Source organism: Scyliorhinus canicula, chromosome 9 (genome assembly GCF_902713615.1).
Source record: "Scyliorhinus canicula chromosome 9, sScyCan1.1, whole genome shotgun sequence".
Taxonomy (NCBI): domain Eukaryota; kingdom Metazoa; phylum Chordata; class Chondrichthyes; order Carcharhiniformes; family Scyliorhinidae; genus Scyliorhinus; species Scyliorhinus canicula.
The window spans coordinates 35,149,210-35,165,583 of record NC_052154.1 but is presented as its reverse complement, the minus strand read 5'-3'; the positions used below and the strand labels follow the sequence as shown (position 1 = coordinate 35,165,583).

Below are 16,374 nucleotides of genomic sequence, written 5' to 3'. Positions count from 1 at the left end.
GAATATGAAAGTTTTGGCACTAGTTATTTAAGCAGACGTATTGGGCTCCATATTCAACCAAATGGGAGCAAAGTTCCATTGTGAGCACGTTCAGCTGTGTGTTTCCTGGCAGTTGCAGCAGCAAGAAACACATGGCTATTTTTAAATGGCATCCCGATCTCTGAGGCCCCCAAAGCGACCCCCAACATGGCACCCTGGCAGTCCCCAGGCCAGACTGGCACCCAGATGGCACTGCCAGTGTCCCCAGGTTGCACCAGCAGTGCCAGGGCACCACCCTCCTCAAAGAGCATGCAGCTTGGCGCCTCTGATCCCCTGGGAGACCCCATGAGTGCCATTTTATCTGGTCTCCGTTTGTAGGGGCCAGGGCTGAACAACGCTCGCCCGAGGTCTCTGAGACGAAGGGGGTGAATCACAAAGCCTCTGGTACCTCGGCAATCTGTCTCTGAGACGAAGGGGGTGAATCACAAAGCCTCTGGTACCTCGGCAATCTGTCTCTGAGACGAAGGGGGTGAATCACAAAGCCTCTGGTACCTCGGCAATCTGAGGTCTCTGAGACGAAGGGGGTGAATCACAAAGCCTCTGGTACCTCGGGAATCTGAGGTTTCTGAGATGAAGGGGGTGAATCACAAAGCCTCTGGTACCTCGGCAATCTGCACATTAGAGTGAGACCGACTGCCTCGCTCTAATATGAAGATGAGCCAAAAAGTGATCCCACTCACAATGGGCAGAATTACATCGCAACATCTCGTGAGGCCGCGTTAGATTTTGCGAGGCGATGCGAACTGGGTTGATCCCACGAGCGGGGCCTCCCGGCTTTCGATGGCCACACTGCGCGAGCTGCTTTTCTGGTGCAGCATGGCCATTGGATCGTGCCAATGTTATTTAAAATGGAATTGAATAAGTTTTCTGAAAGGAATGATATTCGGAGGTAATTTTAATTCACTTCCCCTTCCCCCACTACAAAAAAAGAAAATGAGTGGGCTTGCTTTTGATGGGACACACACAAAAATGTAAAAAATATCGAACTCGGATCCATGAGTCAGCCGACCACTTCTGGATGTAATGGAGGTGGGACAAGGGACAGATTGTTAATTTAGACATGGTGAGGCTGTGTGTCTCAGACTAATCTCCATTTTAATTTTAATCCAGCTAAAGGGAGGCCATAAAATTTGGGAGGACCTCGGAGACCCTCTTTCAGCTTTATTAAACAAAATGGCCAGCCCCTTTCCATCTCTGTCTCCAAACTCTGTGGAGCTATGACTTTGGTTGAAGAGTTAACTCTGGAATAAGCACAATGACTTGAATGATGACCTCTTCTGCTACAATTTCTAAAGCTTCAAAATTGTTATATTCTTTGTTGTAGCCGCATAAAGATATAATCAGAAGTGGCACAAGTTGATTTTGTAGAGCAATGGGTTTATTTACAAGATGCTGCTCAAACAGGTTACAGTGGTGAACTCCACAAAAGCCCGTGAAACACTCCAAAGCCTTCATTGTGTAACACTTGGCATTACACCAGCCAATGGTATGACTCTGATACATAACACCCCTCCCTCTTTACTCCTTTAGTGTCCCCAGCAGTTTTGCTTAATCAAACACTTTAATACAGGTCCAACACATTATGCCATAACTAACATTGTTATGCTATGGATCCATATGTACTTAGTAAGACAGTCTCTTGGGTGGACGCCTGTTTCAATTTGGCAGAACACGAAATTCAGGAAATTGGCTGTTAGGGGTACTAGGAGTGTCTTCCTGTACACTGGTCTGTGTTACATCTGGTGAAACCAACTCTGGAACTGTCTCTGATTGTGTGGATGATTCTGTTGAAACAGATTCCATAATTTCGGCAGTTGTAGTCCTTAAGTCGGGCACGTCATTGTCCATACTCTGTGGTGAAAACATCTGGTATGGTTTCTGTACTCTCATTAGGTGCAGACATTATTTGGTCAGCATACCAATGGCAAATTCATTCATCATCAGATTGTACAGTATATTAAATCGGGCTGGTTTTGGCTATTATAATTGCTGTAGTCCATTTTGCAAGAACGCTTTCCCCATGGCCAAAAACTCTGCTATTGCAAAGTTGTTTCTTTCTAGCCACCTGCACCTAATATTGTTGCCTGACTATCTCTGAAGTTGAAGGGAAGTCAAAAGGTTGAACTGTGTGCGAAATTTCCTTTTGAACGTCGTATAGCCGGTGAGCTTTGTGTTGTTGAATGTGCAGTGTTTCTGCATGTCATTTGAAAGCTATTGGCACATTTAGGTAGAGTGCTTTTAACCCTCAAAACTTTCATTGCATGCTTGAACGATTGTATGAAACATTCGAGTAAGCCGTTGGTGGCTGGATGGTCGAAGGCAGATTTGATATGGTGGATGTCACACCCGTTCAGGTAGCCCTCAAATTCAGCTGATGTGGGCTGCGTACCATTATCACTCATGAGTTGTTCAGGTTGTCCAAATCTTGCAAATACCTCATCGAGCCTTTTTATGGTCTGTTCTGTAGACGTCGATTTCATGATGGCAATCTTCGGCCACTTTGAATGCGCATCAACCATGATCAAAAACGTGTCATTTTACTGGTCCCGCATAATCGACATGGATTCTTTGCCATGGCCTGGTAAGCCACTCCCATGGATGCCAAGATTGTAATGGAGGTACATTTTTCAATGCAGTGCAGGATTGGCATACCCTCACCTCCTTTATTTGGGCATTCAACCCAGGCCACCAGAAGTAGCTTCTCGCCAATTCCTTTATTCTAATTGCACCATGGTGGCCCTAGTGCAGCTGTTCCAGGATCCTACTTACTCTTACTGATTACTCTTAATACCCCACAACAATGCTCTATTTTATGCTGTCAACTCAAAATGTCTGATAAGATGTGGTTTGAGGCCTGGATTCTTTCTGTGCTCTTAGAGTGTCTTTTTGAATCATGTCTAACACCTTCCCCATCACTGGATCTGTTGGGATACATTTTCGCACCTGAGAAGATGTTACCGGAACATTTTCCACATGAGACAGATAGAATATGCCATTGAAGTGCTCTGCTCATTATATTTATGTTTATATTTTTGGTCTTGTTGCAGCAGCAGTCTAGACAAAGTGTTTGCATGCTGCTCAGACCTGTGATATTCAATGACATAATCGTGTGCCGACAAGATTAATACCCAATGTTATAATCGATGAGCAGTGAGCGACCCCTTATGCGGTCTGAAAATTTTTGGGGCGATGGTCGGCCAAATAAATAAAGATGGAATCTTTGAATACCAAAAATATTGCTGAGAGCTTCTTTCGCATGTTGAGCGTAGTTGGACTCCGTGCTAGTCAACGTCCTGGAAGCAAAGGTTATTGGTCAATGTTTGCCTGAAGGCATTATTATATGCAAGACAACTGCTCCAACCTATAGGGTGGTGTATTGCAGGCAAGCTGAAGCTTCAATTTGGGGTTATAATGGCCCTATAACTCCGATTCTTGCCATTTCTTTTGACATTTTGGTAAGCGTCCTCACAATCTTTCGTCGAGAGCCAATCAATGTGTGTAAAGGCTTCAGCCTTGTTGCTAGGTGCAGTACAAATTTTTCATGGTAATTTAATAATCCTAGAAACGACCTTAACTGATGTTCTACAGTCGTGGAGCATCCAGGATATCCGTCACCTTCTTGGGTTCATTGTGAAGACCATCTTGGTCAATGATGTGTCGAAGATAGTGAGTAAAAAGTTTGAAACAATTCACACCTCTTTTGTGACCTTGGGATTGTGTAGTTGCAGCCTTGCAAGAGTAGCTTCTAGGTTCTTTTCATGCTCTACATCCTTCAAACCTGTAATCAAAATGTCATTGAGGTAGCATTGCCAAGTACCACAACCGATGGCCCACTCAAGATCTGATCCATAGATCATTGGAAGAGAGCCTGTGCTGACACTGTCCTGAATGGACACCTGCAATACTGAAACAGACCCTTGTGTTATTATGGTCAGTCATGGTTGAGACTCACTAGTTACCTTCACTTGCAGATAGGTTTGGGAGAGATAAATCTTGCTAATTATTTGGCTGTCAGAGGCCTGAAAAAAGATCTTTAATCAGCACATAATAAAGAGTTGATAGTCGTTTTGAAATCCCTGCGTATTCGTACTGAACAATCCTTGAAGACTGGGACAATTGGGATTGCACAATCACTGGTGACAACAGGCTCAATGACTCCTGTCTCTAGTAACTGATGTGTTGGGTAAGCTGGGTCTGCGAGGACTGCGTTTACTGCAGCAGTGAAAGAGACAGGCTTCCAACACTTGAAGAAATGCAACTCGATTTTATTGAACTCTTAACTATCATACATACTTTAACTGTGGGTTGACACTATGCTGAGTTGATTGGAGACCTGAGGCTAACCTGACCAGACTTTCTTACCACCACATGGTGTATGTTCTAGTTGTTGCTCACGGGCTCTGACTGTCTCAGAGGCCGGATCGCAAGAGAGCGGGAAAACTAGTGCCCTCTGGCTTTATAGTGGTCGTGTCCTGTCTGGTGATTGGCTGCTGTGTTCTGTGAGTTCATTGGTCATCCTGTGTGTCAATCACTGCCTGTCTGTGCACCATCATATACTTGTGTGTATATTATGACAGTAACCTCTCAAGTTCTTCCATTTTAGGTCAAATCTCATAGGGTACAGTACATGCTTTCAAACACTTAGGCACACTGTCTGCCTTTATCTTGAGTTTCATTTCGACCTAAGTCATGGCTCCATGTTACTCCTCGAATGCTTTCGCATATTTTCTCAAAACTAGTTGAAGATTGTTCGTAGAGTCAACAAGTTGGTTCACAATGGCCCAGTTTAGCATAATCTTCCTTAACCAAGATCTCCCAAACAGTACTGGAAAGTTTCTTTGAACAATGTGAAGATGCACTCAACTTTCTGCTCATTAACTTCGACAGGGACCTTGATGAAGTCCTTCAGCAGTATGGCCTCCTCAGTATATGTTCTCAAGACCACCTCAGATGGTTGTACTGGCAGATACTTCAATTTTTGAGGGTGTATTGATTCAGGTATAAAGTGATACTGCCTGAAACGCCTATATCTATTTCCATCTTAATAGTTTTCCCATTTAATTTTGCATAGATCCAAATCATTGCTCCTTGTACTGCTCGAAAGCCGAGCTTGAATTCCGTAAGCTGATTTGACACTTTTGTACTTGGTGAGTCTTCAGTTAGATCACTTAACTGGGTAAACTCCCCTTGTGCAGTATTTTTCTTGGTGCTCTTCTTTTGTGCTCATGTAGGTTGGCGTGATGAACATACCTTGGCAATGTGACCGTGGGCGGAATTCAATGGAAAAGATTTTAAGATAATTTGTGGCCGGTTTTTCAGGGAGTTTCCCTGCAGGCATGTTCCCCACCAATTACACTTTAGTCACTTTTTTTGGTTCTGGGGAGCTTCTCATCGGTTTAGACAACACCAAATTTTGTTCAGCACTGGGAGCTGAACTCGGACCGCCATTTTGAAACTGAGACTGTGCCTCCATCCATCCATGGGCAATGTCAGCCCCCACACACATGAGCACTTCCCCACATGCCCCAAGTGAGGGCACCCTGCTATGGGGGCCCCCTCTTCAGGCCACCTCCCAGAGGTCCTTACTTCCCTGCCTAGTTAGCTAGGCCTTAAGTAGGTTTAAGACCTGCAGTAGTGAGGGCCATTTGGATCTGCCCCTTTTGGCGGAGTTCTGATTCCGACATCTTGCGGGACTTGTGTATATCCGGAGAGGCGAGAAGGCTGCCGGGAGGCCTGTGGGAGTCTTCGCCCAGGATCTACCAGCCGCATTGTGCTCTCGCTCAACTTTATCACAATTTTTACATTTGTTCTCCTTGCTCCTACAATCTCCAGTCACACGTCCACTTTGTTGCAGCAATGACATGGTGGACCTGCTTCTCACAGATTCCATCTTACGGACTTTAGCTCCAACTCCAATCAGTGAAGCTTCACTGACAGTAAGTTTCATAGATGTTGTGATTTCTACAGCTGACTGTAGGGTTAGTGCACCTTCAATCAACAATTTCCTTTGGGTACGATTAAGGGACAATTTAGCCTGGCCAATCCGGCTATCCTGCATATCTTTGTGGATTGTGGGGGTGATGCTCGTGCAGACACTGGGGGAATGTTCAAACTCCATACGGAGAGTAACCTGAGGCTGGGATCAAACCCGGGTCCTCAGCGCCATGTGGCAGCAGTGCTAACCACTGTGCCACCTTGCCGCCCCTTCTGTTATTCTTTGTTGTGTTCGCAAAGAGAGAGAATTAGAGGTGGCACATGTCAAATTTGTACAGCATAGTGCAATTAATTTATTTACAAGATGCTGTTCAAACAGAATACAGTAGTGAACTCCACAAAAATCCACCAAATGCTCATTGCGTAACATGTGACATCACACCAGCCAAGGTGTTACTCTGATACAGAACAAAAATAAACTTTTCATTTTTAATGTTCCAGGTGTGTGGATATATGACCTCTTAAGTGAGAGATTTTCAGTTCTTAACTCCATATAAATAACTTGTATTTCTGTGTCTTGGTCAGTTTTTATCTCCTGTAATTTAACTTTGAGTCTTATATATGGAATTCTCTTTAAATCTGTGATTTTTCTGTAAATAGTCTTCCTCCTAAAAATGTTGTTTTTCTCCATGCTGTTAAATTGGAATTCATGATCAAACGATCAATCTGGTGGTAGCAAAACATCAATTAATGCCAAATGCCTAGTAACTGAATTAGAAATGGATAAAATAGACGTGCGGACAAAGTAATGCAGTTTGTTCCACTTCTGTAATCCTGGAATGGCTTCAACAAAATTTACAGTGTAATAAGCCAGGCTAGTAAATTCAATCTCTGCTCTACTATTTTTATACTATTTTCAGATATTTGTCGAGGTGGCATTAGTTGAGAAATTGACATTCACTTCCACTAAAAATAACTAATATACCACTTAAAACATTAACAGTCTCAAGCAGCATGGCAGAATAGATGAGCATTCATGCAAGTGTCCAACAATCAGCAACATTTTAACTTCTACAAGTGGCATTGATTCAGTGAAGCGGCTCATAATCTGCATCACTGTAGAAATGTACAGTTCCATACAAACCTATATTTAACCACATTTTTATGTTGATTTAACAATATGTGAAGAGCAGAGTACAAGTTGTATGTGGTGCATATATACCAGTTGGCAGCGAATTTGCTTATTTGTTACTGTGTCAACCTACTTGTGGTTAACAAATCTTATCCTTTGTCTCCTGATGCATTCTCAACATATAAAGAAAGCATTAAAAAGTGTTGCTCGGGCTTTAGCTACACAACAACAGCTTGCATTTGTATAGCAATTTAATGTAAAATACCTCAAAGTGCTTTGCAAGAGCTTTATCAAACAAAATTTGACATTGGGATATTAGGGCAGCGGAACAAACGCTTGGTCAAAGCAGTAGGTTTTAAACAATATTTTAAAGAAGGAAAAAAAAAGTAGAGAGGAGCAGAGATGTAGGGAGAAAAGCTGTCAAGGCAGCTAAAAGTACCACCAGCTAATGGTGCACTGATTAAAATCAGGGGAGTGCAAGAGGCCAGAATTGGAGGAGTGAAGAGGCTGACGGGGCTGGAAGAGCTTGCAGGAGTTCAGAGGGGCGAGATCTTGAAGCATTTAAAAATAAGGATGAAAGTTTGGAAATCACAATGCTTAACTGGGAGCCAGTGTAGATCAGTAAGCACGGGGGATGGATGAACAGGACTTGGCGCAAGTTCGGAAACAGGTTAGGTTAACTTAACTTTATGCAGGGAGGAACATGATTTTGAAGTAATGCTGATTCTCACCAAAATAAATGGAAATGTCATGCCCAGTGTTGTTGGTATACTAATGTTAAGAAATGAAATTCCTGCTGTTTGAAACAGAGTTAGTGCAATAAATTGTCCAGAGATTACATAGTGCATTGTGGGACCGAGCCAAGGATTTTGTGTTCCTCACTTTGTGCAATCTGTCCATTAGTGTTTATACCCAAAGAACAAATATGTTGTAATAGTAGAGGAAATAATTTTATTGTTTGATTCTTTAAATATGTAACAGTGTTGCATTTTGTAATATTTAAAAATGCATGATCTTGCAGTTTGTGTTCAAATGTTAGAAATGCCTTATGTGAAATTGTGCCATTCAGGTTCAGAACATGTAAGGTGTCGTTCTGTGGATCATGAGTTAAGTGCTCTTAGCCAAGATGTGACTAGGGTCAATACAATTTTCTTCAGTGTCTGTCAGGCAAAGAAAGTAGGAATGGAATCATTTGTATTTTTTGATCTTAATTGCTATCTGTGACTTGTGCTGGAAAGTGCGTTTATGGATGTCAGATGAGAACAGGGTCAGGATTTGATGGGATGATGCCACTGATCAAAACAGCATGACAACAATCATTGCGAACTCCGTTGAAAAATGGCAGTAATCTTGAATCACTTCCCCCCCCCCCCCCCCCCCCCCCCCCCCAAATGATGACAGGAACACACCAAGAAGACATCAGTTTTTGAAACAAGAAACCACATGAAGCTGACCAATATGAGTGTTATTTCATTTCTCATCATCCTGCACAGCAGCCCTCCTGCTGATTGCAAAATGGATGTACCGAATCACATTTGAAATAATGAGAATTTTTAGATATTTATCAAATATTTTTAGGTGTAACTTTGGCAAATTTTGATATCACTATTGTTATAATGACAACTGAAATTGGACATCTGTCTCTTGCCTTGCATCCCTTGAATTATGTATTTCTGGTTTGAACCAAATACAGAATTGAGCCTTTCTAAGAACGGTAAGAACATTTCTGCGTAAATCATGATCAATTTTAGTTTAAGATAATAATTTAATGGCTTTCATAATGGAATTGAATTAGCACCTAAAGGGGAAGAAAAGTTGCAGGACTGCAGGTAAAGTTAGAGGGGGGGGGGGATTTAGATAAGAGCTAAATTGCTCTTTCACAGAGACGGCATGGGCTCGACAGGCCAAATGACCTTCTGTAACTGTTCTATACTTCTCTGACAAATTCCCAGCAGAATCTCTGCAGCTCCAAGCTTTGTCTCCATATTCTGCGGACAAGGCTGTGGATATGAGGTGTTGAGGTTCAATATTTTTAACTTAAATATTCAGAGCAAGCTTAATCAAACTTAGTTGTCAGATTATGAAGGTTATGTTATATGTACGACTGTACAAATGTTATCCTGATAGAAGGACGCTAAATTCCCCCAGCCGACCCACACCAGCTCGTGTACAGTTGAGGAGCTTTGGCGTTTTGTCTTTGAGCTTAATTTTCTGTAAGGAAAATACATTGTCAGAGTAGACTGTTAGCACCTAACGCCTGCAATTATTTTCTCTGTCCTCATCCTGGCATTCAAAAATTCAATTAAATTGTCCTCTGCTAACAAAATGTACATAATCTGCTAATGGATATCTTAAATTGAGAAGTTAGCATAAGCACAGGTGCTCAATGACATCTTTCCATGCCCATCATTTCTGTGATGAGGCATTACTGACCAATATTTTTGTGAAAATAATGTTTTTATGAAAATAGTGTTTTAAAAACCCGACTTATGTGGAATTGACCAATTATCATGATCTGTTTGTCAGCTGAGGAAATTTATTGTGAACCGATGAAATTGTGGTTTTCTGGGTTTTCTCTTTATGATTAATCAAAGGAATGTCTTTTGTTTAAAGGTTCCGTTGGTGAAATGGAGGAAGGCGAGGAGAATCTAACTGGTGACAGCAATATGTCTGAAAGAGAAGCAATAGCTTCAAGCCATGATGAATCTGCAGACTGTGATACATCAAGTTCTTTTTATAGTGAAGGTAATTTGATGCTACAATTATCAATTTCACTTAATTTCTCACAAGTTGGACATCAAGACAACTTGAAATCCCAAAATGCTGCAATATTTAATGTCCCTATGCTACATAGAGTGTCAGAAAATAATTTATAACATTTCTAAATGTAAACCAATGGATTTTTCAATGCCTATCCTCCTTGCCTGAGATTGATCTATCCAACCTCCATGGCAGCCTGCTCACTATGTCTACAACTTGCTCCACATTTCCTTCCAGGATGTCTGTTCAGTTGTGAACATGTTTATTTGTCAAAATCAATTTATGAATACTGTGATGAGGCGAGTGTATTGATTGCCCCTGCATAATATATTTTGTATATTTTAGGATGTGTTAAAGAGAAAACACATGGACTGTAAGCCAAGTAGAATGTATGTAATTGTATACAAACATGGTAATAGTGTAATATTGGCACAGAGCATACTTGGGTATCTGCAGTTGAACAGCACCATAAAGCTGACAATCTATGAATGGCTTTGTTTCGCTTTCCGGTCAAATTTTGTGTTGGGTGTACATTGTCAGCTTGATTTTGCATGCTCTGATTTAGTAGTTTCAATTCAGTGACTGTAATAAATCAATTTTTTTTGTATTGTCTGTAAAGTAGTTTTGAATATAAATTCATCTGGGATCTTTAAATCCACCTGATGTGCCATGTTTACAGTAAAATTGTCAGTTCATAAAGTGTATGTGGCATTCTTTGCATTTGCTGTTCCGTTTGCCAAATCATTACAAATCCTGGTAGTGTCTGCTGAAGTAGGTTGCTGTTTACATATTCTGTTTCTGAACTATTTTTAAAATCCCAATCACTATAATGGTTTTGGCATTAAATGTTTAATTTTTGTTTGAAACATATAGGCCCAGATCTACTGGTTTCTGGATAGACCATCTATCCCCCTCTATAAACTTGTCATAATGCCAAACTTTGCTTGTATGCTCCTCGGAAAATGTACATTAATTGAGGAGCATCAGCATGGATTTGTTAAGGGTTGATCATTTTTACTGTACTTTTTAATTTTGTCATGTGATAACAGAAGGTAGATGACGGTAAATAGGCTCATGTGGTGTACATGGACTTCCAAAGGGCATTTGATAAAGTGCCACATAACACTTGTGAGCAAAGATTACAGCTCATGGACTAAAAGGGACAGTAACAACATGGACACAAAATTGGCTGAGTGACAACAAATGGAGAGCAGTGATCCATGGTTGTTTTTTCTGACTGGAGCGTTTCCAGGGTAGGTGATAGGACCCTTGCTTTTCTTGTCTTATGTTAATGGCTAGACTTGGGTGTACAGGGTGCAATTTTGAAATTTGCAGCTGACGTAAAATTGTGAGGAGGGTAATGATAGACTTCAAGACGACAGTGGAATGAGCGGATCAGCAGCACGTTAAATTTAATGAGAATTATGAAGTGACTCATTTTGAAAGGAAGACCAAGGAGAGAGGCAATAAAACATAAAGAATACAAAAAGGGGATGCAAGAGCAGAGGGACCTTGGGGTACATGTGCACAAATCATTGAAGCTAGCAGGGCAGTTGAGAGAGTGGTTAATATGTGATCATGGGCTTTATAAATAGGGGCATCAGGAAAAACAAGCAAGAAAGCTTTGATAAACTCTGCAAAACACTGTTGGGCTGAAACTGGAACATTGTGTCCAGGACTGGGCTCCATGCTTTAGGAAGAATGTGAAGGCATGTAAGAGGGTGCAGAAAAGACTCATGAGAATGGTTCCAGAGATGAGAAACTTTAGTTACATGGCTAGATTAGAGAAGCTGAGCAGTTCTCTTTAGATTTGACAAGCATATTCAAAATCTTGAGGGGTCTGGGCAAAGTTGATGAGGAGAAACTGGTCGAAGAATTGAGAGTAGAAGAACATCGATTTAAGGCAATTGACAAAAGGAGCAGTGACAACCTAAAGAAAATCTTAATCGCACAGTGTAATAGAAGCAGATTCAGTTGTGTCTTTCGAAAGAGAATTCCTGTCATAAGAAATAGAAATTTCTAGATCACTGTGTGCATTGAACGGATGGTAATCACTTGAGAAGAAGCCTTTTCTGGGGGGGGAAAAAAGTTACTTGCTCACTTTAATTATGTACTTTCCTGCATGGGCTTCTGAAGACTTGTTGTGCATGGCTTTGAAAATCATGAGCATTTAAGCCCCGGCTTCAAGGTTATTACAAATGTTTTGACAATTTAAGATAATTTCCTTTTGGCAGCAACTTTGGTTAAAATGGCACTTTGGTAATTGCCTTGAAACCCATATTGGATAGATGTCAGACTTAAAACCCATATTGGACAGATGTCAGACATGAAATTATACAGATATATGCAACTGGTGCTATAACCATAAAACCTTGGCATTTTGCTTTAAGCAGCTGTAATTCTACCTGTGCATCATATAATCTGCTTTATAGATAGCAATTAAGCTTTTAACTTTAAAGATGTACAAACTTCCTCCACCGTTGCATTACCTAGGCACACTGTCCATAGGCTAGCTCTCAATTCTTCATTGCCGTGCAACACAGGAAAAAGCCCAATATCTACTTTATCCGAGAATTCTAGAAAATTTCTTGAGGACAAATCTTGTGGAAGAATGAATTCTAAGCTGTGATATTTCACTGGGGCCCTCTTGAATTTGTGTTGGATGTTTTATGTTGAATTTTCTTGCCAGAATATTTGATTTTCGTTGCATTGTCTTGAGCAACTTCCAAAATGTTTCCAATTGGCATACCAGTCTGCTGACTGTTGAATCTTAGCACAGTCGTTGACCCAAATTGCTTGTTTTAAATAGATTCTTGAATGGTCTGCTCATGACATTGCTTCAGTTGACAGGCATAACTGAAAGCACCATTCAAAGTTAATGACATTGTCCTGAACTCTTCATTAAAAGTATCTTTCTAAATCACTGGTTGAAGCCAAAGCTACCAAGTGTTGGAGAGCTTGAAATATTTATTGAAGAGGTCTCTGATCAGAATGAAGCTTTTCAAATTATTCGTTGCTAAAGGATTAGGTTTAATGTTATTGAGAAATTGATATCTCATGTGGCTATTGTGATGCAGTCTGTACAAATCTTTGTCTTAGCCTTCGTTCCAGGAAGATCATTTCGTACCAGCATATGCCAGTTCTTTATTGGAGCTTTTGTTGTCAACACACATGCTGGTTCAATCTGTTTCTGTTCGTGTGCTTGAGGATTTTATTGTTTCCGTTAACCACTGCAAGCCTATTTATTTAGAGGGATAAAGTGGAAGAGCATATAGTTATTCCTGGCACTTGTATATTGTTACAACCCCTTTCGCAACTGATAACTTTTGAAAAGAGATTTGAATTCCCTCTGTACTCTTCTCTCTACCCCCCGCCCCCTCTCTCTCTCTCTCTCTCTCTCTCTCGGAGTGGGGGGAGGGAGGACTACAGGTTAATGAGGAGGATTTAAGCTAGTTCAAGGGGAAGTGCTCAGAAGTGGTTTGCAAAATTTACAAAACAAGTAATAGGACAGAGTATGGAAAGCGGCAGGAGGCTGCAGAAGGGCTTGGACAGGCTAGGACAGTAGGCAAATAAGTGGCAGATGTAATGTCATGTGGAAAGTGTGAGGTTATGTATTTTGGTAGGAAGGATAGAGGCATAGACCATTTTCTAAATGGAAAAAGGCTTTGAAATCAGAAGCACTAAGGGACTGAGCAGTCCCAATTCAGGATACTCTTAAGGTTAACATGCAAGTTCAGTTGGCAATTAGGAAGGCAAATGCAATGTTAGCATTCATGGCAAGAGGGTTAGATACAGGAGCAATGATGTACTGCTAATGCTGTATAAGGCTCTGGTCAGACTCCATTTGGAGTACTGAGAGCAGTTTTGGGCCTCATATCTAGGGAAGGATGTGCTGGCCTTGGAAAGGGTCCAAAGGAGGTTCACAAGAATTATCCCGGGAATGAAGAGCTTGTCATATGAGGAGCGATTGAGGATTCTGGGTCTTTACTTGATGGAGTTTAGAAGGATGAGGGGCGGGGAGATCTTATTGAAACTTACAGAATACTGAGAGGCTTAGATGGAGTGGACGTGGAGATGATTTTTCCATTAGTAGGAGAGACTAGAACCTGAGGGTACATCCTCCGGCTGAAGATACGATCCTTTAAACTTCAGATGAGGAGTAATTTCTTCAGCCAGAGGGTGGTGAATATGTGGAACTCATTGCCGCAGAAGGCTGTGGTGGTCAAGTCACTGAATGTCTTTAAGACAGATAATAATAATAATCTTTGTTAGTGTCACAAGTAGGCTTCCATTAACACTGCAATGGTTACTGTGAAAATCCCCGAGTCGCCACACTACGGCGCCTCTTCGGGTACACAGAGGGAGAATTCAAATGTCAAATTCACGTGACAAGCACGTCTTTCGGGACTTGTGGGAGGAAACCGGAGCACCCAGAGGAAACCCATGCAGACATGGGGAGAACATGCAGACTCCGCACAGTCAGTGGCATAAGCCGGGAATCGAACCCGGGTCCCTGGCGCTGTGAAGCAACAGTGCTAGCTACTATGCCGACCCAGATAGATAGGCTCTTGATTAATCAGGGGATCAGGGGTTGCAGGGAGAATGCAGAAGAATGGAGGTGAGAAACATATAAGTTATGATCTATTGGTGGAACAGAGTCAATGGGCCGAATGGCCTAATTCTGCTCTTGTATCTTATGGTCTTATGGCCTCTCTCGCTCTCTTGGTTCCTCTCATTCGCTCTCCCTCTCACTCACTCACTCACCTTGTTGCTCACACTCTCCCTCTCCCCCAACTCTCCCTTTCGCTCACACTCTCCCTTTCGCTCACACTCTCACTCCCTCTCGTTCACACTCTCGCTCACACTCTCCCTCTCGCTCACACACTTCCTCTCGCTCACACACTCCCTCTCGCTCATACACTCCCTCTCGCTCACACTCTCCCTCTCGCTCACTGTGATGATCGAAATACCTTGTCCCTTTAAGAGGCTTGGCATTGCCCTTTTAAGAGGCTTGGAACCCTGGGGGACTCCGCCTCTGGCTATGCCCCCTGGGAAACAGTATTTAAGATGAGACTCCATTTTGCGCGCACACTTCTCTTGGATGCTGCCATTGTTCAATGCTTATTAAAGCCTTTGATTACTGACCTAACTTTCGCGTCGTAATTGAGAGTGCCTCACTCACACTCTCCCTCTCGCTCACACTCTCCCTCTCGCTCACACTCTCCCTCTCGCTCACACTCTCCCTCTCGCTCACACTCTCCCTCTCGCTCACACACTCTCCCTCTCGCTCACACACTCTCCCTCTCGCTCACACACTCTCCCTCTCGCTCTCTCGCACCCTCAGTCCTGGCCACACTCGCACTCTCTGTTTCGGCCTCTCCCTCGCTTCTCTTGGCTTCTCCCTCGCGTTGTCACTCATGCTTTCTCTCATTCTCTCTTTCACGCATCCTCTCGGCCTCTGTCTCTCTGTGCCTTCAGCAATCTGCTTCTTTCGCCCCTACTTTTAAAAGTATTCCAAACACCCCAGACACCACCAGCTGGTTAATCTGTTAATTGTTGTAAGGCATTCACAGAGGCCTCATCTCTCTAGACACACTTCAGCAATAGTTCTAGCCATGCAGACGTTTAAGTCAATACAGGAAAAGTAATGGTGAAATCTTATTTGTTTAAACTCTGGTAAATTCCAGTATACTTGTTTCAGCCTCTGGATTCATGGATGTGTATTTGTTCTGATTCCTGGAGAGACTGATGGCTTTTAAAAAGATATTTGAATTCCTAGTGACCAATTAATAGGTTCGCCAGCCAAGATTTCACTTTTTCAGATTATCACTGGAAAAAAAATCTAAGTTCTGCATTGACTGAACATTACTCAGGAGACAACTAGTGTTCTAAACTACAGAACAGATATCGCCGCCCCCCCCCCCCCCCCCCCCCCCGCCCCCACTTTCTTCCTAACCCAACTGAAAACTCCATGCCACATTTATATATTGTACTGCATTCTCTGCAGAATTGGAGTCTTTACAGCAACAGGTCCAAAGATGTTTCCAACAGGCTTGCGTCTCCCTGTTTTGCGGAGTCGTGACATCCAGTGGTCGTCGAGTGATTTCCCTTCGTCTTCTGAACATCCCCGAACTGACTTTGAACAGAGTGACCCAATCTGGCAGCTCCTTTTTTTTTTGAACACATCAGGACAAATGTTCCAGTGTGCTGAAATCGCAGAGAGCAGCCATTTCCATTGCTGTCTGCAGTAGCAGCTGTTTCGGGCCCTCGCTCCCAACACCCCCCAACCAAGCGCCACTGCTTCAGTAAATCCGCACAAAGCCTAGCCAGAAGCTTCTGCCTTTGTGTTCAGGTGTGAAAGCTGATTCTTGAATTTCAGCAGGATTCAACCAGCAGCAGCCCCCCCCCCCCCCCCCCCCCCCCCCACCCTGTCCCGCCCCTGTCCTCATTGGCAACCAGGTCACATTTACTTAGGCAAAACATGTAGGAGGTCACATACTGCATTTAGC

At 42.5% G+C, this 16,374-nt stretch overlaps 1 protein-coding gene across 5 annotated transcripts in view; it reads left to right on the top strand.

Annotated features, from left to right (window-relative positions):
• Positions 1-16,374, top strand: part of zfpm1 (zinc finger protein, FOG family member 1) — a 254,409-nt gene that overhangs the window by 65,388 nt on the left and 172,647 nt on the right. For all 5 annotated transcript variants that reach the window (XM_038806513.1, XM_038806510.1, XM_038806509.1 and 2 more), the window contains exon 2: positions 9,719-9,850. In XM_038806513.1, the coding sequence (XP_038662441.1) occupies positions 9,733-9,850 (118 nt within the window). In that variant the 5' untranslated portion in view covers positions 9,719-9,732. The remainder of the gene's footprint in view (positions 1-9,718; positions 9,851-16,374) is intronic.